Raw genomic sequence first — 23866 nt, 5'->3', positions numbered from 1 at the left:
ACTATCACAGCTGTAACTTTCTCACACCCTAACTGCATTCTCCAGTAGCGTGTACTCAGAAATTTTCTCGGTATTTTCAAAGACAGTTGTTTCCAAAGCCCACAGGGGTAGGACTTTGTTTCTGTGCCCCGTGTTGAGAGAGAGAGGGAGAGGAGAGGCCTTTGCCTTGAGTAGAGCCAGGGGGTTTATGAAGCATGCCCAAAGCTGAACCTGCCAACACGGGCAGCCACGAAGGAGCCACCCCGCACCCGCTGGGGCCATAACGCCCGCAGCTCGGCACTGGGGCCCTGTTCGGTCAGGGGCTGCCCATCAGCATCTCTTCCCCTTCCTCACAGGGGAAGGCAGGCCGCCTGGGCCTCCCCTTGAGCAGCGTCTGAAGCCTCCCGGAGGCTGCGAGGGAGAAAAACAAGCGTTTAAAATCGCTCCGTGAGACACAGGGCGCCGTAAGGCGCTGGGGATGAGGGACACGATGAGGAGAGCGAGCGAGCACGACCACCCCGCTGGGCCGCTAAGGCGCGGCCGCCATTTCGGGGAGCGTATTCTGCACGTCCCCCCGCCTCGCCCCGCCCCCTCCCCGGATAAGCCAATGGGAGCCGCGCGCGGGGGCGGATTGACAGCCGGAGGGAGGGGCCTGGGCGGGGCTGCGGCGCCTTCGCGCCTCTCGCGAGAGCTGGCGCGGCGGGGAGAGGCGGCGCGTGCCGGGGCTCGCTCCTTTGGCTCGTGGCGGCCATCTTGGCGGCGCCTCAGCGGTGAGTGGGGCCGGGGCCGGGCGGCGCGGGGGGGCTCGGGGGGCCGCAGCCGGGCGCTAACCCGACCCCCGGTCGTCCTCTGTGTGTTCCAGTTCCCGCCCCAGCCGACGCCAGCCAGCGACATGGTGGCCGCCAAGAAGACGGTGAGTGGCGGCCGGCCGCCGCGTGGCCGCGTGGGGTGGCGGCCGGGCCTCTGCCGGTGGCGGGTGGTGCGCTGAGGGGAGCCGGGGGGCTTCTGAGGGGAGCTGGGGGGCCTCCGAGGGGGCCCGGGGGGCCTCTGAGGGGCACGGCCTGAGGCCGGTTCTTGTGGGCTCGGCTCCCCGCCATGGAACATCCCAGGTTGCTCACGGGGTCCCTGGGCTAGAGGGGAGGAAAGGGGAGCTGGTGTTGTGCTCCTGGTGTGGGTGGTAGGGTGGTGGAGCTCAGACTTTGCGTTTCGTGCCATCTTTTTACTATAATTTCAAGGCTGTTTTAGCAAGCATGGGTTTCTTACTAGGTGGTGGCACTTGCTGTTGCACGAGCACCACGTTCTCGTGTTGGGGGAGCTGCTCGTTTTGCATGTGATTGCTTGGCTTTGCCTACCCGCTTAATGCTGTCAACACGTGCCCTGGGAAGTGCCGTATGCAGAGCCTGGCTCGGCTTCGTAAGGTGGAGGTGGTGTGGATTTTGAGTTGACATAGCTGAGCTTTGCAAAGGCAGGTTTCTTATACCACTTACGTTGATTAACATAGGTAGCACCAATAATGCTTTTTTCCCTGTGTAATTGATAAGAGGCATTTTGATGAAGTTGGGCAAGTATAGTATCAGCATCATTCTTATCCACAATTGTATGTTGTGCAAATAATAAGTCATGAAAAGATTGCTTGTAGTTGAAATTTCTTCACCTTATGTTTCCTGCCATTTTGTCAAAGGCAAAGTAGCATATAATAAAGCTTTTTTTTTTTTCTGTCTTCAGAAAAAGTCCCTGGAGTCTATAAACTCTAGGCTTCAGCTGGTTATGAAAAGTGGTAAATATGTGCTAGGATACAAACAGACTCTGAAAATGATTCGGCAGGGCAAAGCCAAGCTGGTCATCCTCGCCAACAACTGCCCAGCTTTGAGGTAAGCAGATGTATGAATTACTACTTTTTTAAGCTAAGGCGAATGCTTTGTATAAATACAGCATGTGCTTTGTTTGAATTGGTAATACAGAGTAGCTTATTGGCATGCTCCATAGTACTGTGAATTAAACATGGTGGGTTGATTGGTGTATATGAATTTCAGGTCAGGATGTATTAAAATGCTTCCCAGATGTTTTTTAGCTTCCTAATACCAAGAGTTCACATTAGAGAATGTGCTGTGAGATTTTTCACACTGTGATAGCATTTATTGAAAGTGTAGTGGGACTCAATTCCTGCTTTTTCAAAGTAGTATATCGGAAAGTAATTTTACAGGTAGGAAAAACTGGTAGTTGACACTGATTTAAAATATATTTGAAGAATACAGTATTTGCTGTCAAAGTTAAGTTATAACTTAAAGCTCCTGGCCATAGAAATATTTTTTTTGAAAACGAAGTCTTTGGCAATTTCCATCTTCTGACATGTTCCTTGTTGAATTTCAGGGCCCTTTTTGTCATCAAGGAGTATCTGACAGGTTAAAGAAAGTATAGATGCAGACATAATGTAGGAGACTGTTAGGTTTTCTGGCAAGAAATAGATGTGTTTTTCTGGGAGAGGAAGAAAACTGTAGAGTTTAATTGTGGTTGGAGTTAGCACTGTTGTTGCTGTATTATGTTCGATCAGAATTGTTTGTCAATGCTTTAAGACCCAGTTTTTGAATCTCAGGAAGTCGGAGATCGAGTACTACGCTATGCTCGCAAAGACCGGCGTCCACCATTACAGCGGCAACAACATTGAGTTGGGTACAGCCTGTGGCAAATACTACAGAGTGTGCACGCTGGCCATCATCGACCCAGGTACGTGTCTGCTGCCGTATAATGACCAAGCCGGGTGTGTATCAGCGGTTCCTCCATTGTCTGAGCACTGCTGCTCACTAGCAAGTAATGCGCAGGCGTGATGTTGTAGCTTTGCTCTACTTCCCTGTACCGTTCTTAATTTTCTCTGCCCAAGATCCCATTCTTTTGGGAGTCCTAGGCTCTTAGAACTTACAGGTACTCTTCCTTAAGTTTGTGTGTAGTTCCTTTCACTGTTAAACCTTGTGAGCTTGCCTTCTGTCTACCTGTCAGTCTGTAATGAGGGTTCTTTCAGTGGCTGGGAAGCAACTTAACGGTACTTGTGTTTGAGCCCTCTGCTAGAACGTGAGCTTGTGTCACGTGCCGTCTGTGCCAATTGGGTTTGAACTTTCTTAATCCAAGACAAAGGGTCTCAGCAAAACAAATTGTTGGATTGTGACTTGTCTTGCTTCCTGGGGTGATCTATACTAGAATAAGCTATGTGCAAGTGGATACTAGTCCGGTACCAGAGCTGAAAATCATATTAAGTGATAAAACTGTAAATTGGTGTGTAATTGCTATGGCTTGGTAGCACTCTTTGTTCAGAGTTGTTCAAGTTCCTTGTAGAGTCTGCTAATTAGGGGACTGCCTATCTTCTTTCCTGAGTCTTCTAGGAGAAGAATCAAATTATCTTCCATTATTCTGTTTGACCAAGAGTTATCTTAATTAAATGCATACGTACGGATTTAATGATTTTTAACTTTCATCAAATGTTCCCCAAGTGATGTCAGTTTGAATTCACTGTTTCTTTAGAAACCTTTATTTAGCTTGGTTGTATTCAAATAGCAGGTAAAGCTTTGTTTCCAAAACAATGCTTTTAGGTTTGTTTTATTTTGTGGCTGTCAGATTAAGAGCTTTATGTTAAGATAAAAAACTGCAACTCAGACTTCCTGCTGTGTAGTGCAATGCGAATATTCTCGCTGTCCTGATATTCTCGTGATCAGGGGAGGCTAGACATTCGCTATATTAAAACTGTGCATTGTGTCCTCCAGGACTAGATTGTCACTCTAGTACTGGCTTTGTAAATGCTAGTGACAAGTGCATAATTATCATAAACATACTGAGTATGAATTAACAAAAATGCAGGTAAAAGTATTGTTATCAAGCCATCAAAGTTACTTTTTTATAAATACACCGTTTCCACGTTACTTTTACATTTTGTTTGTAGAATCTCTTATTTTTTTTGCTTATTTCTGGAAATGGATCTTTTTGTAGATCTTCTTGTAACGATGTATTTTTGTTTTACAGGTGACTCTGACATCATTAGAAGCATGCCAGAACAAACCAGTGAGAAGTAAATGCTGTAATGGTGTTCTTTCTACAATAAAACTGGTTACAGATCTGTTTTAAAAAAAAAAACTTGTATTGTATTATACATACTTTGCTGGTTTTAGGGAACAAACTATATAAAAGAAGATTCTTTATCACCACTGTGTTTTTTGTTCTGTTAGAAGTAACATTGGCGGGACAAAACTTGCCTGTTGCTTTCTGTATGAGTTGGGGCTCTTGACAAGGTAAGTGGAGTAGGAGTTGACCACAGTAAGCACGGTGTCAAATCCCAACAGGGTATTGCTCCCGTAGGTTTTGGTTTTTGGGGTGCTAATGGGAAGACAAGTCATAATGTGAGGCACAGTAGCAAATTTGGGATGTTGCTGGGGGATCACAATGGCTTTACTTAAAAGTGTGAATAAGTTTATTTTAGTATTTTTTTCACATAGTCAGTCACAAACTACTAATGCAAGTTACTGTATATTCGTTCCAAGAGAAAATATGTACACGTGTTACTGTTGAGGAGGTTGGCATTTTCTGGATTTGTCTTTTTTTTTGTGTGAGACCACAGTCTCACAGGACTGTTCCTTAGTGACTACTAAGTGGGGTGTTGGCACTTTGCTGACGTGCAATGAAAGGAACATTTAACAACAATCAGTATGTACCAGCAGTCTCACAAAATTTGCATTCTATTTGCCAAAGAGTGCTAAAACACAGAATACCTGTTACACCTTGTTGCTTTGTACACGTGCATACTTACTAGTTTATCAGTGATAATTTAATTTTGCTGCAGCTACATTGGTTTCTGGAGCAGAACATACAAAGTTGTGTACTTCAGGTTGGAGACAGTAAAGAGGCAAAACGTGTCAGAGCAAAGAAGGAATTACCGGTGTCTATCTATTAAACCCCAGATTTAGGTCGCTTCAAGAAATAGTTCTGGTGCTGCAGCAGTGTGAAAGTAGAGCTAGCAGAAGAGTGCTTTTGCTGCTAAGGAGTGGGGGTAAAACTTGAAAGCACTTCAGTTAGCCAGAATGGCTGGAAGCGATTTGCTGTTTCATTTTCATCTTAGCGTTTGTCAGACAAGCGTGCAGCTAGTTGTATTGCCCAAAGAATGTCTTCATAATGAAAATAGTTGCATTCAGAAAAATGAAAGAATCGCTGAATGCTGACCAAGAGGAGGGTGAGGTAACCTGGTCTTGTGGCAAGAGAAAGAGTACTTGGAACTTCAGATGGTGCTACTGTGATAAGCCAGCAGACTCCCTGCTTTGCTCATTTACATTCATCACATTTTCAACACAGACATAAATTCGTATTTTCACTTCCAGCTGATTTCAGTAGTCTGCACTTGTTGGAAAGAATGTATGAAATCTAACTGCTGCGAATGCCATCCCACTGTTCTGTTCTTGCACATGCACGTACATACAACTACACGTAGGCGTGCAGTCAGGGTGCTCGAAATAGGAGCAGAGTGAGTGGAGGAGGGAAGTACAGAAAAGCAACCCAAATAAATTCATACCTTAAAAATACTTCAGAACGTGGAGGTTTCACATCAAAAATAACAGCATTTTAATGTTTTGCATAGCTTATTTCAGTTTAGTTCTACTGAATTAGAATTTTTGCTAGTTACTAAATTGTTTATATATAAAACTTTCAAAAAAATTCTTATCTGCAATCAATGCAAGACAGAACACGTAGTATTACAGATGCAGGAGTCCAAAATACTCTTATTTAACTTGAGACAAGGATTTGTTATTTTACTTTAAACTGATTTAACAAAATAGCTCTCACAACTTTGTATGTATAAATATACAGTGTAGTGTACACTTGATGCTTTGGTCAGTATTTTAGCCTGTTTTCCAAGTCTTCCATTCTCTTCGTCATTTCTTCCAGTAGACAAAAGTTAAGGAAAGAGCTAATGATAGTATATAATATTAAAAAATAACGTCAGGTGTCCAACCAGTTGCATATTGCAGAGCATGACTACATAGCATGGAATAAAATAGGAAATTAGGAGGGCTTAGGGAGGTTAGCCATCTCTTGCTTCAGAAATGGCTGGGCATCAGTTGTTCATGGGAGGTGGGAAGTGATTGTCTTTGCATCACTTGTTTTCTTTGTCCTTCCACTTCTCTGTTGTTGCTTAAACAATTTTTTTGTTGACCTGCAAGTTTTGCTATAATTCCTCTTTTCCTCTTCCCCTGTCCCCCTGGGAATCAGGGGGAAGGGGAAAGTGTTGCTTAGCTGCCCACTGGGACTGGCCTACAACACCCCCCTTTATGAAATAATTCTGCTTTGCAAGGAATAATTTAACCAAATGAGCAAAATGTGATTCCTTGCTACTGAAGGGTTTTTCTTGGGAAGATGGGAAGTAACAGTGGGGCTGGCTGTTGAGATACACAAAATAGCTGGATGTAAGGCAAGAGCTGGTAGGGGTACTCTTGAGAAGGTACTAAATCGGGCTTGGTGGACAACATTCCGGGATTTGCTTGTCTATCATTTGCTGAAATCTGTATATTTTGGGGTATCTGACAGACACAGGAGAAATAGTTTTGTGGTTGATGGTTGAGCTGGCTTAAGAGCACCACTCATCTCTCACACACCTGATAGTGGAGTTCTTGGGCAGGCAAGTTAGGCAATTTCAGGTTAGCATGTGTAGCATTGCTGACCTCGTAGTGAAGCTTAATTTTGGGAATTCGAATCTATCAATCTACGCTTCCTTTTCTGTGTGCATATTTGTTCATGCAAAAATAATCAGACACTGTGTCCTCTGCTTCCTCTTCACTGGGAATCTTACCTTAAGCACCTTCCTGCCTCTGGTGCTTCACCTAGCATCTCGGAAGGGAAATATCTGATGGTTCCTGTTGCTACTAAATGCTGTTTTGTTAACATCTGAAGAAGGAAACCAAAGCAGAGTATCAGTCTTGAATTTAACCAGTGCTTTCTTTGCTGATCCTGAAGGTGTTAATTGTTACAGATCATTGAAAGATCCATATTAATATTTTGGTCCCTTCTATGAAGGAGAAACAGATTTCAAGTCTTAGGAGCCTTGCTTCTTGGAGATTAACAGTATCTACTAAGTAGTTCAGCTTTTCATTGCAGTAGATTGATCTGTGCCATGAAGGCAGCTTATACTTGCTATGTTAATAATTTCTTTTAACCCATCCCTCTTGTTTTACATATAAGAAAGGATATATCGCTGTGTGAGTTTTCTTACTTCACTGGTTGCATAGTTCTGGAATGTCACAAGGTTTTCACATTTGCATTGGTCTTTATCTTTTGCTGAAAAACAGAAACAGTCAAGCATAGACTTAAACGCCGAATAAATCCAATGGGCTGAGGGAGAGAAAGACAAAGATTCTTAAATGCAGAGTAGGTTTAATACAGCTCCCTGTTCTCAAAACAGGTCAACATCCAAAAGAATGCTATGGGACAGATCTTGTATACTGGAAAATAGTACACGGCACTTCTTAGCCTAGATAATCAAAGAGCAGTCTGGATTATCTAAACAAAGGTAACCTAATTACCTGTTGTTCTGGTGGAGTGAGTGTGACTGTCTTCAAAATGATACTTATGGTGTATTGCAAGATTGGGACAGGCAAGGACATCTGTGATGGTTATTGTGGTTGATTCAGGTCCTGCAGGAAACCCCCCAAAAGTCTAAAAATGAAACCCACTTCACGTAATTATGCATTATTTTTTGCTACTCACATGCACAGAGTTCTCCTTAATTAGAGGGTAATCTCACTGACTGCAGTGAGGATCATTCATGGAGAGGACTAGTGATACGAAGATGTGAAGGAACCAAGCTGTTAGGCTGTATTTACTGTGTGCATGATTTAAGTTGTGGGTTGCAGAACTGAAAGGGAGTTGTGAGGTTCCTGTGAGAAACAGCAGTGATTGAAAGCTGAACATGCTTTAAAAATCAAGCAGTGTTGAAATACAAGCTTCCCCTTGAAGAAATTCATTTGGATGGTGTAAAAAGGGAGCATGCAGCCATGCGTCTGTTACGGTGGGTCTCAAAATTTTCTGTACTAAAAGCAGATGTGAATTGCAGAAAAGAGGGTAGCTTTTAAGGGGGTTAGGGTGGGAAATGGGTGAACAATTCTCCTGTATGTGAACTGTTAGGGTTCTGTACAGAAGCAGCCATGGAGAAGGCAGCTAACTTAGCGGCGATTCAGGGAGACAGCAGGACACTTGTGTTAAAACAGCCAACCTGAAGACTGTGGACCAGTCTTACGAAGCCTTCCAGATGACAGATCTTGCTGGCGAGCTGAATCTTTCAAGGCTGGTAGAAAGAAAAGAGGTCACAAAAGAAGTAATAAAAGTTTCACAGAAATGGAAATGTTTCTTACTTGTCTCTCTCTCACCATACATTGAGAACACATCATACTTGTGCAGGTTGGAAGAAGTCCATGGTGATACGTACCAGGACTGACCCTTCAACCTGACTATCAGAACTCCTCCAAAACTGGAAGTGCTTTACAAATACTTCATGGTGGTGAAGCGCTTTGCAATTACAGCAACCTATGTGGTGTCCTTTAGTGACAATTCTTGTGTGTTTCACTGTCATCTGTTGGTCCTTTTGGGGTGGACTGAGTAAGAATAAAAACTGCTTGCAGAAGGAAGACATGTCTCATTCTCCTTCAGTGTTCTCCTTTGTAACGGGAAATGTGGATCGGGGAGTTGGGAGTGTTTGGTGAGAAGGGTGCAGTTGAGTTTCTTTAATGCACTACAGTTATTAGCAGCAGTACCAGTATATAGCTCATCAAACAGACTTTAGACTGCAGGAATTTATTCCAGATTCCACATACCCAATTTTTAGTTAAAGTGTGTCTTTAGAGAAATGGAAACCTATTTCATACTTACAAAACCCCCTATTTTACACCTACAGGTATAACCATCTCAAGGGTGTTCTGCACGCTACCTGCTTCCTGCCACTAGAGGGTAATGGAGAGACAACTTTTGTTTCTTAGGAGTGAGTTCTCTTCTAGAAAATTAATGCTTCACTTTCAATTAATTGTGAATTTTGACGGATACACAATAATAAGCAGATGTACTAAGCTGCTGGGAAGCAGATGACACAGTTGGGGGGTGGGGGCTGAATGCTGAGCACAAGGAACAGGGAGTGAACAGATGAGTGGCTGAGTAAGACCAGAGTTCAGCAGGCAGAACTACATCAGAAAGCATGACTGGGAGCCTGTTGGTGAAGGGAACACTCAGAGCTTAGATCTGAGTCCAGAGAGGTGTGGGATGAGATCACGAGCTGAGGAGGAAACAAAGTAGGTGAGGTGTCTAGTATAAGAATAACCACCTAGGAACAAGGATGGTGAGATTCCCAGTGTAGGTGGGACAAAACAGGTAAGGTGAGCCTTGAGTAGTTGACACTAAGTAGTAAATTGTGTGTAGTCGTGGCCGAGTGGTTAAGGCGATGGACTAGAAATCCATTGGGGTCTCCCCGCGCAGGTTCGAATCCTGCCGACTACGGCTGGAGCTGAAGAGGCTCTGTGCAATTTTATGGATCACAGGAATTTCCGCACCAACATGAGGAAAGAACTTCTTCACGGTGAGGATGACAGAACTCTGGAACAGGCTGCCCAGGGAGGTTGTGGAGTCTCCTTCTCTGGAGATATTCAAGGCCCGTCTGGACGCCTACCTGGGCAGCCTGCTCCAGGGAACCTGCTTTGGCAGGGGGTTGGACCCGATGATCTCTGGAGGTCCCTTCCAACCCCTACAATTCTGTGATTCTGTGAAATCGCTCTAGAAGTAGTTGAAGATCTGTAGGCTAATGAGACGGTCTAGGAAGGGTGGAAGGACTGATGTGAGAAGTCCGAGATCTCGACACTGGGCTGACAGATAGACAAGGAGTTAAGGATTCACATGTAGGGGGCAGAGAAGAAACAAGACTGGCAGGATACATTGGTAGAGGTGGGGCAAGAGGCTTCCAGTTTGGGAGGGTAGTTGAGCACTTCAGAAACTCCTATTCAGGCTTCAGAGACTGGTTTGGACCCAAACAGTTCTATCTCATCACCTCTGTCAAATCAGACAAGTACAGACAGAGGCTGCTAACCTTAAGTTATTTGATAAAGTTAGTGTAGTCAGCATAAATTTTCAAATTTGTTGAGGAAGCCACACTAAAGTTAGGTGTTTGTATTTAATGTTCTGTTTTGGAACAAAATCTAAATATTACGTTAGAAAAAGCCTTCAAGAAAGTATCTTCAAAGGCAGTGTCTGACTACTTGCAGCAGCGATAATGATCTGCAATTTGGAAGAACAATGTTAACCAACAGGCGTCATCTGATCAGGGCTGGGGGGGGCCTTGTGACAAAAATACATGTAGCTGTGTAATTAAAGGCTCCCGTAACGCATGTGCTCAGAACAAGGGTGGAACCATCATGATGAGTGCCTATTAAATATGACATCGCTGTAGCCTTGTTAGTGCTTCCAGTCGTACGAGAAATTCATACTAACCAAGGCAATGAATGGAACCTTCCAAGTGAGTTCCTCTTAGTAAGAAGCATAAGAGAAAAAACACCTTTTTTTTTTTTTTAAATTACTAGTCATCGAGAATAATTAATAGTAATCAGCAACTGTTCTACAGAGCTGATGGTTTCTTGCAGAATAAAAGGAAAAAGCCTTACCCCGTAACAGAGTTGGAGGACTTCTCTTTTGCTTGTACACATGCAGCCCATCCACAGTTGGGACTGGGGATAAGAGGCTTTGTCAGTGGAGTCCATGTCTGAGCTGCACAAAGTGCAGAGAGCTCATCCCTGCCCTCACAGTCTGGTGCCTTAGAAGACCTCAGCTGAGGACTAAGGCTAGAGTCAAAATGAAATTACTGCTGTTGGAAAGGATGGGAAAAAAAAATAAGCCGAGAGGAAAAACTGAAAGGAAAAATAAAACTTTCAGCTTGTGTAACAAGCATGGAGGCAGAATTTCTGGTGGTATGAGTTAATGAGCAATAGCTGATGAGCAAATTCCTGGAGTGTCCAGGAAAACAAACAAACGAACAAACAGCTGAGGCACTGCCTCAGGTGAGAGAGGAGGAGGACAGAAGCTGTGAGGCACCACCTCTAACCAGTTACTAGAGGTGCAGTTTAGAAACTGCCACAGAGGGGCGGAATTTACTTATTTTTCATATGATATCAAATATATTTAAAAAAAATGGCTGCTAAACACTGCTGTGGGTACCTGAAGGATGCATTTCCATCACTGAGCTCTGGGGTTTGCTAATGAGTGAGAATTATTATACCAGTTGCCAGCCAATTTTGGCCTTGGCGTCTCCCCAAGCTTTTAAGATGACACGCTGTCATCAGGAGATTATCTTCCTGGTAAGAAGGTTAATGAACAGACTTGGGTTTATGCTATCACAGTATTTTGAATTTCAGAAAGACGGAGCTAGAAGATTCATATAACTATAAGAAGCACAAAATATACAACCTAGGAAACATTCTCACATTCTTTTTTTTCAGATTCTTCCCTGACATCTGTATGAGGAAGAAATGCACAGCTGCTTGCCAGTGAATTTTACACAATAAAGCTAAAGAACAAAGTAAAACCTGTTTGCATTTAATTTCAAGAAAAACAACCAAACAGAAGTAGTGAAAATTAAACCACCCGATACAATTCTAGTGCTGTGCTCAGTATTATTCACAGTGATGCTTCTGCATTTTACTTCAGGTATAAATCTGAATGTTCTAAATAATGCTGAGTCCTGGGAACGTGTGAGTGGGAGAAACATACCGTCCTTCCTCTAGCTGAACAGCTTCCATCCCAGCTCACATTCCCCCTGTACCTTGCAAAATGTCAGCTGGGAATGTTTAGATTGAGGCTGTTTGTGCCAGAATGAGGAAGGGTGCTTTCTGCAGCAAACCTTCCACATTTGTAAACCAAAACGTGGAGCTTACGTGCAACTGAGATCTACTCTTTGTAGCTTTGAATATATATTCAATGAACTGTTTTTAATATTCGAAAAATACGCACAACAGATCTTGATAATTTGTTTTGCTGAGTTTGTTTTCTTGCTATTGATCTTAAGAGCAATTTACAAGTCTCATTAGGCTCTATAAATCCATTATTATTTTCCCACATTCCTAATGAACTAGATCATGCTGCTTCGGCAGGGTGGGGTTCAGTGCACGGCTGGCTTCAGTGTAGCAAAAAGAAAGCGATTGATCCTTCTAAGCACAGAAGTGTAGATTTTATACAAGCATTATGAAAATAAAGAAAATGAAATTATTCTATACCTTTACCTGGTGATAGATTAGGCATATATTTTCCTCACATATTAAAGAGCAGAAAAATTACCATGAGCGACTCATGCCTTGCAAAGTCTGACACCGATGACCCACTATGACAGAGGTCACCATGAATAAAACTACTTGTTACTTTAGGCCTGCAAAATAAATCTATAAGCATTCATTCCTCTTCTAGCTCAAAGGGGAATACTGTTACCTTCACAGATCTGGACTTTTAGCTCTTCACTTATGTCCTCCAAAGCTGTGAAATCCTCAGCATAGAAGAGATGCTTATATGATGGTTCAGAAGCAATTTCCAGCAGTTCTTCCTCAATTGCTTTTCCTATTCCAATGGCATAGATAATTATACCTAGATTCAAAAGAAAGTGCATATAATTATTACATTGGCATTTCTAAACCCTTGCTCCTCCATGAAAGGAAAATGTATTAGTCATTTTAGAGAGAGAGTGGGAGAGCACAAGAAATATATATACGTGCTGTATATCTTCAAAAATGTGTTTGAACAGGCTTAATATGCTTCAGTTATTTAAAAGATGTGCAGAAACTGCTTTGCTGTCATTTAACAGATAGATGTTTTTTAAGATAAAGAGATGAGGGTTGGTTGGCCACTGCTAATTGTAAATGAACCCATAAAGAGCACTGTAAAACATCCAAGAGAATTAGTTGGAAGCCACTAACTAGTGGTATACCTCAGGGGTCAATACTGGGCCCTATTCAACATCTTCATTAAGGATCTGGATGATAAGGCAGCGCAAACCTTCAGCAGGTTTGCAGACAACACAAAACTGGCAGGGCTGGCTGACTCACCCAAGGGCCATGCTGCTATCCAGAGGGACCTCAAAAAGCTGAAGAAATGGGCTGATAGGAACCTTGTGAAGTTCAGCAATTGGAAGTGCAAAATCCTGCACTTGTGGAGGAACATCCCCAACCACCAGCACAAGAGGCCACCCAGCTAGGAAGCAGCTCTGCAGAAAGGAGCTGGGGGGTCCTGGTGGGCACCAAGTTGAACATGAGTCAGTGATGTGCCCTGGTTGCAAAGAAGGCAAACGAGAGCCTGGGCTGCATTAGGCAAAGTGTTGCCAGCAGATCAAGGGAGGTGATCCTGACCCTGTTGGGCCCTGGTGAGGCCACATCTGGAGCACTGTGTCCAGTTCTGGGCTCCCCAGTACAACAGAGACCTGGGCATACTGGAGAGAGTCCAACAAAGGGCCAAGATGACGAAGGCACTGGCACTTCTCTTTTATAAGGAAACGCTGAGCAAGCTGGGACTGGTCAGCCTAGAGAAGAGAAGGCTTGGGGGAGATCTCATCAATGCCTCTAAATACCCAAAGGGAGGATGCAAAGAAGATGGGGCCAGGCTCTTTTCAGTGGTTCTAGTGACAAGAGAAGAGGGCACGGGCACAAACTAAAACACAGGAGCTTCCCTCTGACCATCAGGAAACGGTTTTTCACTCTGCAGGTGATGGAGAACTGGCACAGGTTGTCCACAGAGACTGGGGGCGTCTCCCTCCTAGGAGATTTTCAAAAGCCATCTGGACATGGTCCTGGGCAACTGGTCCTGGGGTTGGACCAGATGACCTCCAGAAGTCCTTTCCAACCTCAACCACTCTGTGGTTCTGTGAATCATACAAGTCAGCCTCCCAGTTGTACTGAGAGTTCCTGGTCTGTGTGTGTCTGTGCATGCAGGGTGTGTGCGATAAAGGCAATTAGTGGGTTGGTGGGGAGACCCATTATGTGTCAGCAAATGGGTCAGACTCTTGAAAGATGCCAATAATTTTTAAAAAATACATAAATAATTAGTTTTTCACTGGAATCCTCAGAGCAAATGGATACTAGATGCTTTCATTCTAAGGGATGGGTGGGGAGGCACAGCAAAGGCACCCAAACCTGTGAGGGTAAGAAGAACATGGGAAAGGAATCCTGGGGGTCTAGGAGAGAAAGGCCCTCACAGCAGGGATGCTCCATACAGGCATCTCCCCTGCAGACGTGCTAGGGAGAAAAGAAAAGAGGATTTATAGTCTTCTTCACTCTGATACCTGGGCAGGAGGAAGTGGTTCACAGCCCTCTAATTGGAAAGACTGTAAACAAGCAATGAGTAGAAAACACGGTGATCTTCAATATCCCCTTTTTCAGCAGTTAACCACGGATTTCTTTATTCTTGCAAACATATCACTTGACACAACATTTCGCTACGTCATTTCTGGCATAGAAAATGTCCACAGCTAGTCTTGATTTTTTGATCCATGATACAGCAATTAGCTTCATAGTACTTCAAGCTCTTTTGTGAGATTTCAAGAGCAAACAGTGACTTCTCAGCTGTTTGGTTTCAGATAAAACTTAAGATAAGAAGGTTCGGTGTCTCTCTACAGTCACTGAAGAGTAACAGCTACACACTCACTGAATTGCAACTTTAGCCTTCTTGATGAAGAATCCTGGGCCTGATAACATCATAAAATATGCATTTTCCAACTCTTCAATATTTTGCTCGAGCATCTCCTTACTTTTTGTCATGAATCTGCCTACAATTGCACTTCAGCCAGGAAAGCAAAACATTCACCAGAAGCTTATTCAACTTAATGAATGAACCAGTCATGCTGAAGTCTGTTGCTTTTTAAAGACTTGGAGATATCAGTGATAAAGCATTCAAGGCCAATTTTATGTTCAACATTACTACATTGCCTACACTGCAATTACACAAGGGATGGATTTGGCTTGTAGTGCTACAAATATCAGTGTAAACAGTCTGGAGCTGGGGTTTCATTCAGTAAGTAAGCAAGGTTGGCTTAGTACTGTTTTCCTTCAGTCCTGTAAATTCACCACATATTTTCCCAGACCGCACTATTTAGTGTATGAATCTTTCATTTTATTTTTTTTAAAGCACTTGGTTGATATTTCATTGTAACAGCAACCTTGTTGGCGCATACTCTTCTCATATCCTTTTCTTCGCACAAAGAAGTCGCAGTCCTGACCAGGGCTACGCTACTCATACATCACAGTGATTGTCATATCAAGTCAATAAAACAAGAACAGAAAAAATATGTGCAGCATAGTTGTTGTGGTTTAACCCAGCAGGCAGCTAAGTACCACACAGCCGTTAGGCACATGGAGGAGAGGATTGGGAGGAAAAAAAGTAAAAGTTTGTGGGTTGAGATAAAGGTAGTTTAACAGGACAGAAAAGGAAGAGAAATAATAATAACATCAACAGAAATAATAATGGAATATAAAACCAAGTGATGCTCAATGCAATTGCCCACCACCTGCTGACCAATGCGCAGCCTATCCCTGAGGAGTGGCTCCTCCCCAACCCCGGCTAGCCACCCCATGTTTATTGTGTAACATGCTGCCACATGGTATGGGATATCCCTTTGGCCAGTCTGGGTCAGCTGTCCTTGTTCTGTGCCCTTGCAGCTTCTTGTGCACCCCCAGCCTGCCCACTGGCAGGGCGGTGTGAGAAGCTGAAAAGTCCTTGGCTTAGTGTAAGCACTGCTCTGTAATTAACTAAAACATCAGTGTGTTATCAGCATTATTCTCATCCTAAATCCAAAATATAGCACAATACCAGCTACTAGGAGGAAAATTACCCCTATCCCAGCTGAAACCAGGACAATCGTCTAAAATTTGGCTATTTTATCCATGTTGTGGGGTCATCAGGCCTGGTTCTTAATGCAGTTTCTCAGAACACAGAAAATGTATTTCAATGTTTTCCTGTAATGTTTTACTGTAGCACACCTACACTATCACTACTCTATGATTCTCTATGATTCTACATCCTCTTTATCACAATATTTGCCTTTAAGAAAGAATCAAAGACACTTCCACTCACCAGTTTGCTTTGCTCTAGCAGCCCACCCAGAGACTTCATCTTGGGCTCGTCCATCCGTAAATACAATAGCGATTCGAGGGACATTTGCTGAAAATGGTCTGGCTCCTTCTGTTTCTGTGAAGCTTCTCTCAAACATTCGCTTCAGAGCCAGTCCTGTCATGGAACCTCGCCCCATATATTTCATTTGTGATACAGCTTTCTTCATGTCTTTGGCTGAGTTGAACTGCTTTAATGTAAACTCTGTGCGGACTTCACTGGAATACTGAAGCAAACCAACTCGAGCCGCTTTGGGTGAAATCTCAAGCGTATCCAATATTCCTGAGACAAATTGTTTCACGATTTCAAAATTGTCCTCTCCGAGACTTTTCGATCCATCAATCACAAACACCAGGTCAACTGGGCCTTCGGTGCATCCTATGAAATAAGCAGCAGTGTTCAGACCATGAAAAAGTCCACAAAGTTGAAAATAGGACCTAGATACATAGGGACTGTATGAACTCAGGTGTCATCTAGAGTACCTTGATCCTGGCTCAGACAACCTTGCCAGTGTGTCTAGAGATGTTGTGTACAGTCTATATCAAAAGGTAAGAGTGTGCCCATGACCGGAGTTTATAACCAAACTATAATCACAGTGAATATTTATCAAGATGTGCTGCTTTGTAGAATACTTCACATTTTTAAGTTTGCTGTAAAATAGATTTTTAAGCAAATTTTAAGAAAGACAGTTAAGTGGGGAAAACTGTAACTGAAGAACATAGCTAGGATATAGAAACAGTTTCGACCATTTTCTTCTAGGGATAGGCCTGTATGCTAACTTTACCTTTGTGTAGATGACCAACACTGAAATAAATGGAAGAGAATCACTGAAGCTGTATTTGTACTACAGAAGTATCAAAAACATAAAGGTGGTAAAAAGAAATGAGTTGCTGAAGCTATACTTGTATATAAGTTGAAAATCTAGAGGTTATGTTTAGAGTTGCAGGCAATAATGAGGCAAGAGCCAAAAAGCTTGGGGAAGGCTGAGAGAGAAGGATTAGGCAGACTGCCGTACAGCTTGGGATGAGGTTCATGTCTAGGGACAAAATTCAGATGATGCTTGTGTTTTATAACACAAATTTAAACCTCCAATGGCAAACAGCTAAAAATTATAGGGGAGACAGTAAATGCTAGAAGGGTGCCTAGCTGATAATGTTGGATCAGAATGGTTTATACACATTGTTTTGCTTGTAACTCTCTAAAAATCTTGTAGTTAGAAGCCTTATTCATTGCTGAAATTAATGTTTTCTGTTTTACCCACTGAAGCTGTGGGTAATCCAGGAGATACCGACAAACTTGGAGTTCTCATACTTGGTTAAGTGCACTTGCAAAAACCAAAGCAGCCTGTAAGCACTCTGCTTTGACTGCAGAAACTACTGAAGCTGTCTGTTAGCAAGTCAGTAGGGATATGCAATTTCAGTTTTAAAGTTTGGACAGTTCTTCATAGACCATAGCTCCTTTTTAGAACCACTGTCCAAGAATTCCTTTCTGCAGTCATCTGAGGAAAAGATGTGTCATGTACTAAAACAATGGAAATGAACTGAATATCAGAACCACCTCAATATCACTGCGTATGTTGAGACAGGGCAACAGTTCATGGCAAACTGTTTTAATTATGACTGAGATCAGCCATGCACATGTTACCATTCTTTTGGTAATAATACTCTCCTCAAGTAAGGCATCCATTTCTGCAGAATAAATATTTTTACTGAGCTCCAGTAGATGAGTTTCTCCTCCAGAAATTAAAAGGGTGATGAGATAAATGCATATCATGTTCCAAGGATGTCACGTTAGAAGATAAGAAAATAGAATTAATGATATTTTAAAATTTAGTATATAAAGATAAAAGCTCCACAGTATATGAATCTGTTTAAAGTACACATTCCTTGATAATAAGATTTTGTTCTGACTTTTTTCCTGATGTTTGGAAAGGATTATTATTGTATTTGATACTGTATCAAAACAACCGTTCATTTTGTTATTTTTTTGTTTACAAGAGCATCAAGCTAAATTGTTCAAGACATTTCCCATCACACTCACATATGCTTTGGGCTTTCAAACAATACATCAGTTTTGAAGTGAGGCATTTGAAGTGAGGTCAAGTAATTTTAAAAATCAAAGAAACAAATTCTTTCCAAATAAAATGTACCTACTTCTGCAAGTTTTCTGATCTTCTTTTAGTACATATCCGTCCTGACATTTGCAGATGTATGAATCATCATTATTAACACAAATATGTTCACAACCATGGGCAACTGATTTGCAGACATCTTTGCCTACGAAAAATTGAAATATTTATATGTATTCTATTTAAAATATTTCTAAATTCAAATATTTCAAACGTCATTTGAAGAACATATGACAAAGAAGTAGAACATCTTTGATTTTTTTTATGTAGTAATACTGGAGAAGAGTGTCTGATAGACTTATTCAGTTACTTACTTCGACATGTTTTTCCATCTTGCCGCAGGACAAAACCCTCATGGCACTGACAGCTGTATGAATTGTTATTATTAATGCACACATGTTCACAGCCATGGTCAATGGATTTACACGGGTCTTTATCTGAGAATTGTTAAAAGAATTTCCTTATTAGATTTGTTCTCAAATGCAAAACTGGCATAAGACACTTTTGAGAAAATTTAGTCTGTTATCGCTTTTATGACTGAAATAACATATTCCCCATAAAAGTTCCAGCTACTCACTCCTGCATGTTTTCCTGTCTCTCCTCAGTATAAACCCTTTGTGGCACTGACATACGTATGAATCACCAGTAGGAACACAAACATGTTCACAACCATGGTTGACAGTTTTGCAGATATTTTTACCTGGGAATAATGAAAATAATATTTAACACTGTTATCCAGGTAAATAACTTTCACAAAACATAAAAATTAGAGCAATAATCTTCCATGAAGGAGCTCATTTCCATTAAGTTGATTGCATGTTATTTTATGAAGTTATTGCTGTGTTAAAGACAGAAAGAACGCACTACATGATATGTTTCATGAACAGATCAGAAAGTACGTAATGAAGATCAAACATCTTACTTTTACAAGTTTTCCTATCTTCCCTCAGTATGAAGTCCTCATGGCACTCACAGATATAGGAATCATCAGTATTAACACAAATATGCTCACAGCCATGGTCAACTGATTTGCAAACATCTTTATCTGAGGAGAATGGATGGAGCTTGTTAGATGAGATTCTTTAGGGAGAGATAATATCTTCAAAATGTAGCTCAAGTAGTTAGAAATCACAAATAAACATACACATGTGGAAACACTCACAGGTGCAACACTTAAATGCCTCAAAAAAAACCATACTCTTATGGCTCAGGCTACTCACATCTACATGTCCTTCCATCTTCCTTCAGTATGAAATTTTCATTACATTTGCAGATGTAGGAATCTTCAGTATTCACACAAACTTGTTCACAGCCATGGTTGACTGAATTACAAACATCCCTGTCTGCAAACAAAAGAGTCAGTAGTTAACATATATCAGCAAAGGTCTTGATTATATGCGTCATTCACCAAATTAAGTTATCATGCTACTTACTTTTGCAGGTTTTCCCATCTTCTTGCAACAGGAACCCATCATGGCATTTGCAGATATAGGAATCATCAGTATTAACACAAACATGTTCACAGCCATGGTCAACTGCTTTGCAAAGATCTTTATCTGAGAATAGATGACAGCTCTTGCTAGTTAATACGTTTCCACACAAGCATGAACTGCAGATAAAAAGTTTGCTGATAAATATTGGACTACTTACTTCTGCATGTTTTTCCATCTTCTCGTAGCAGGAATCCCTCCTGACACTTACAAATAAATGTATCACCAGCATTAACACAGGAATGTTCACAGCCATGGTTGACTGATTTGCAAATATCCTTGCCTAGCAATAGTCAGATAATATTTAATGTGATTTCCCAGTTAAACTTGTATATATATATTTATATTTATATAAAGACTGTAGGGGTAATCCCATGAGCACAGAAATCTGGAAGCATGCATGCTGAAAGCAAATTTCTGGCTAGATGAATGATTGGCAGTTTAGCTCACATGGGGCACGAGTTCTTTACTATCTGAGCAGAAAGAACTGCACGGTTTGGACGGTCTCCCACTGACAATGAATCATTTTAGGATTAATCTGACTAGATTAAGGGGGACACTACACTAACAGCAGTAAGAGAAAAAGGAAGGAGTAATTTAGCATAGTCATTTAGCATAAATTCATGCTAGTGAAAACAAAATTAAGCAAAACACCACAGGACACAAAGCAAAACAATTCCTTAGGACTCTTACATCAATGCCAAGAATCTGCATAAGCAAAATCCAGGAGAATAGGAACTACTCATTTAAGAGGATAAATAAATTGCTGAAAACTGATGGGGGAATTTGTATGAGTGCAATGTTAAAACCAGTTCATCATAACCTCTTCAAGAAGGATAGAGGAGGAGAAAGTACAGGAGGAAGTCAAGCCATCTATCAGCATTCCCTGTTGCTTTTTCACTGCAACAAAAAAAAAAATATATTCCCAGTTGCTAATGCAGAACTACCTTTACATAGGAAATATAACCGTGGATACCTCTGACAGCAAAGTTCAGATTGGTCAGAATCACAGAACCATAGAATATCCTAAATTGGAAGGGAACCACATCGATCACGGAGTCCAGCTCCTGCCTCCACACAGGACAACCCAAAAATCAGGCCGTATGTCTGAGAGCATTGTCCAAACTCTTCCTGAACTCCAGCAGGCTCAGTGCCATGCCCACAGGCCCAGGGAGCCTGTCCCAGTGCCCGACCACCCTCTGGGAGCAGAACCTTTCCCTAACCCCCAGCCTGACCCTCCCCTGTCCCAGCTCCATGCCGTTCCCTCGGGTCCTGTCGCTGTCCCCAGAGAGCAGAGCTCAGCGCCTGCCCCTCCGCTCCCCTCGTGAGGGAGCTGCAGGCTGCCATGAGGCCTCCTGTCAGCCTCCTCTGCTCTGCGCTGAGTAAACCAAGGGATCTCATCCACTCCTCATACATCTTCCCCTACAGGCTCTTCACCATCCTCATAGTTCTCCTTTGGACACTCTAACAGTTTTATGTCCTTCTTATATTGTAGCACCCAAAACTACACACAGTAATTGAGGTGAGGCCACACCAGTGCAGATCAAAGCGAGACAATCCCTTTCCTTGACTGGCTAGCAATGCCACGCTTGATGCTCCCCAGGGTATGGTTGGCCCTTTTTGCTGCCAGGGCACACTGCTGGCTCACGTTCAACTTGCTGTCGACCAAAACCTCCCAGATCCCTTTCCTCAGGGCTGCTCTCCAGCCTCTCATCCCCCAGTCTGTACATATGGCTGGGGTTGCCCCATCCCAGGTGCAGAATCCAGCACTTACTCTTGTTAAATTTCATGTGGTTCATGATTGCTCAACCCTCCACAATCAACAGCTCCTGCTAATTTAGTGTCATCTGCAAAGTTACTTATGCAGTCAAGTCCTGTCCAGATCATTTAGAAACACAATGAAGAGAACTGGCCCTAAAACGGAGCCCTGTGGACCCTCACTGACTGGCTGCCAGCTTGATGTAACCGCATTCACTATCACCCTTTGAGACTGACCCATCAGCCAGCTGTTCACCCATTGTATTATGTATTCGTCTAGCTGTATTCTGGATATTTTGTCCAGAAGGATAATGTGAGAAACTGTATTGAAAGCTTTGCCAAAATCCAGATTACATCAACTGTCTTCTCTTGGTTCTTAGCAATTAGCAGAGCAAGTAAGTTCAATGTGTAGGGAAGACATTTATGTTTTCACAAGAACTTCAGTCTGAGACGCATTACCTGGAAGTTTCATGCTGCCAATACAAAAATTCCAAAAAACACTATAGAGGACAATGTTCTAACTCAACAAGCATTACATTCAAGACATAACAATCTAGACTAGATCGTGTTCTAGCAGGTAAACAAGAAATGGTTATGAAAGTAAAAATTAGCATCAGTTAGCATCAGCTTATGCACAGCTGTGTGCAATATTTGTTGATTTCAAACAGAATGAAATACAAGCCAGCAACAAACAGCTATTACTTCACAAGGATAAATTTTACATAGCTGAAAGCAATTATGGATTTTGTGATGGGAGGAAAAAATAAAATATAAAAACAAAAAGTAATGATGACTGCATTATATAAGGTTATTTTAGGTAACTTTAACTAGATACCGCCAAAAAAACTTAGTCACATCATCAAAAAAGAATACCAGAGTAGTTAAAAACCAACCTCCTTTAGAAATTGAAACAGAAAACAGCTATAAGATATGAATAATGAATGAAAGGAAAATTCACATTATTTACTGAAAATGAAAATGTGAAATTCAAAAACATGGAAATAATAAGATAAAGGAAAAGGGAATGCATGACCAACAAAATGAAGGTAGTATGAGTAAGTTATTTAAAGGCTATTTAAAAAAACCAAATCATTCTAACAGTATATTGTTAATTAGTAGACAGAAATAATAGAATTGTCAATCTTAATCCAGAAAAGGTAAAAAAGATTTAGTATATTCAAACTGGAACTTATGAAATAGGCTACTGATAATATTGTTGGAATGATGTTTCATGAGCTGAGTAGTAGGTCACACAGCACCTACTGAAGAAACAGCAGTAACTCCAGATCACTTGCAGCCAAGAGGTGTAACAGAGCTGGCTTAGTGTTATTTTTTGCTTAGTGTTATTTTTTTGTTACCTCCCAGAACTCCAAGGAAGCCCCAAAACACTGAGGAGTTTCCATCCCTTGTGCATACACACACAGTGTTTGAAAAGGACAAATAATTCACTGTAAGCCTGTCAGCTTGACACTAATCTGCATTAAAACAATGGAATAGATAATGTCGACCTTGATTTAGAGAAAATCAAAGAAAGAAAATTAATCAAGTTGGTATTATGGAAAAATAGATCTGGGAAAAGTAAATAAGTATCTTTTTAAATTGACTATGATGCTGTTTTGTAAAGCTCAGGTTATTCATACAATGGAGAATCCAGTAAGGTATCAGCCTTGGTATTTATTTTGATTAAGAAAACAAAACAAAAATAACTACAAAATAAACATTATATGGATTAACAGTGGCTAGAGAGGTCTTCAGGATATATTGTAAATTGGGAATTGTCAAGTGGCTTTCTTTCTAAGGAATGCCTCTCTGCTATTTAACATTTTAATGAACCATCTTAAAGAAAATATAAAATAATCACTGACAAAGTTTGCAGGTTATTCCAAAGTTGAAGGAATGGCAAATAAAAATAGAGCAGCTGCTGATATAAGGAGATGGGAATATTTTGCAGGCTGAGTAACAACAAGCCATATATATTTTTAAATAGCCAGAATTAGAGTTACATATTTAGAAAAAAAAGAATGAAGGCTATACTTCCCACAGGATGTGGGACACTTGTGTGACTGAGAGCCTTATATGGCTATGGTCATGGTAGATAACTGGCTACACATGAGTTTTAGCAGAGTTGTATGGTCAGAGACTAATGCTATCTTTGGTCATAAAAAAAAAGGGTAGATTCAAAAAAGAATTAGGGATATAGTTCTTATACCTTAGACCCTACTGTACCTTGTATTGTAAGACTTTGTACCAGTGTGGTGTCCCCGCAAGGATGCTGATAAATACAAAAGGCTTTAGGAGAGCAAGAAGAGATTTATGAAAAGATAAGAAAACATATAAAGAGCTTGAAGGAGTTTCATCTGCTTATCATGTA

General features: G+C 41.6%; 2 protein-coding genes across 7 annotated transcripts in view; one reads left to right on the top strand and one right to left on the bottom strand.

Moving 5' to 3' along the window:
- The first annotated feature begins 640 nt into the window (after window positions 1–640).
- Window positions 641–4166, top strand: RPL30 (ribosomal protein L30). Its single transcript, XM_080583143.1, has 5 exons — window positions 641–749; window positions 842–892; window positions 1705–1850; window positions 2573–2703; window positions 3988–4166. The coding sequence occupies exons 2-5, from the start codon at window positions 872–874 to the stop codon at window positions 4035–4037; spliced, it is 348 nt and encodes a 115-aa protein (XP_080439269.1). The 5' UTR covers window positions 641–749; window positions 842–871; the 3' UTR covers window positions 4038–4166.
- Window positions 4167–5550: 1384 nt separating this feature from the next.
- MATN2 (matrilin 2) overlaps window positions 5551–23866 on the bottom strand; it is a 68685-nt gene continuing 50369 nt past the window's right edge. For 3 of the 6 annotated variants that reach the window (XM_080583123.1, XM_080583127.1, XM_080583124.1), the window contains exons 15-27: window positions 19898–20020; window positions 19681–19803; window positions 19468–19590; window positions 19170–19292; window positions 18825–18947; window positions 18562–18684; window positions 18273–18395; window positions 16084–16497; window positions 12457–12609; window positions 8219–8290; window positions 7530–7640; window positions 7198–7284; window positions 5551–5897 (exon numbers count right to left, since the gene is read on the bottom strand). In XM_080583123.1, the coding sequence (XP_080439249.1) occupies window positions 5845–5897; window positions 7198–7284; window positions 7530–7640; window positions 8219–8290; window positions 12457–12609; window positions 16084–16497; window positions 18273–18395; window positions 18562–18684; window positions 18825–18947; window positions 19170–19292; window positions 19468–19590; window positions 19681–19803; window positions 19898–20020 (1751 nt within the window). In that variant the 3' untranslated portion in view covers window positions 5551–5844. The remainder of the gene's footprint in view (window positions 5898–7197; window positions 7285–7529; window positions 7641–8218; window positions 8291–12456; window positions 12610–16083; window positions 16498–18272; window positions 18396–18561; window positions 18685–18824; window positions 18948–19169; window positions 19293–19467; window positions 19591–19680; window positions 19804–19897; window positions 20021–23866) is intronic. The other 3 variants (XM_080583125.1, XM_080583128.1, XM_080583126.1) reach the window with 2 other exon arrangements.

The sequence above is a fragment of the Anser brachyrhynchus genome, assembly GCF_964034855.1.
Source record: "Anser brachyrhynchus genome assembly, chromosome: 2".
Lineage (NCBI taxonomy): Eukaryota > Metazoa > Chordata > Aves > Anseriformes > Anatidae > Anser > Anser brachyrhynchus.
This window is presented reverse-complemented; position numbering and strand designations above follow the sequence as displayed.

Excerpts from the sequence above, each read along its gene's own strand:
- RPL30 (XM_080583143.1), top strand. The coding sequence starts at position 872 with ATGGTGGCCGCCAAGAAGACG. Across the intron at positions 893-1,704 it reads TGGTGGCCGCCAAGAAGACG|AAAAAGTCCCTGGAGTCTAT; the intron begins GTGAGTGGCGGC and ends TTCTGTCTTCAG. Across the intron at positions 2,704-3,987 it reads GCTGGCCATCATCGACCCAG|GTGACTCTGACATCATTAGA; the intron begins GTACGTGTCTGC and ends TTTGTTTTACAG.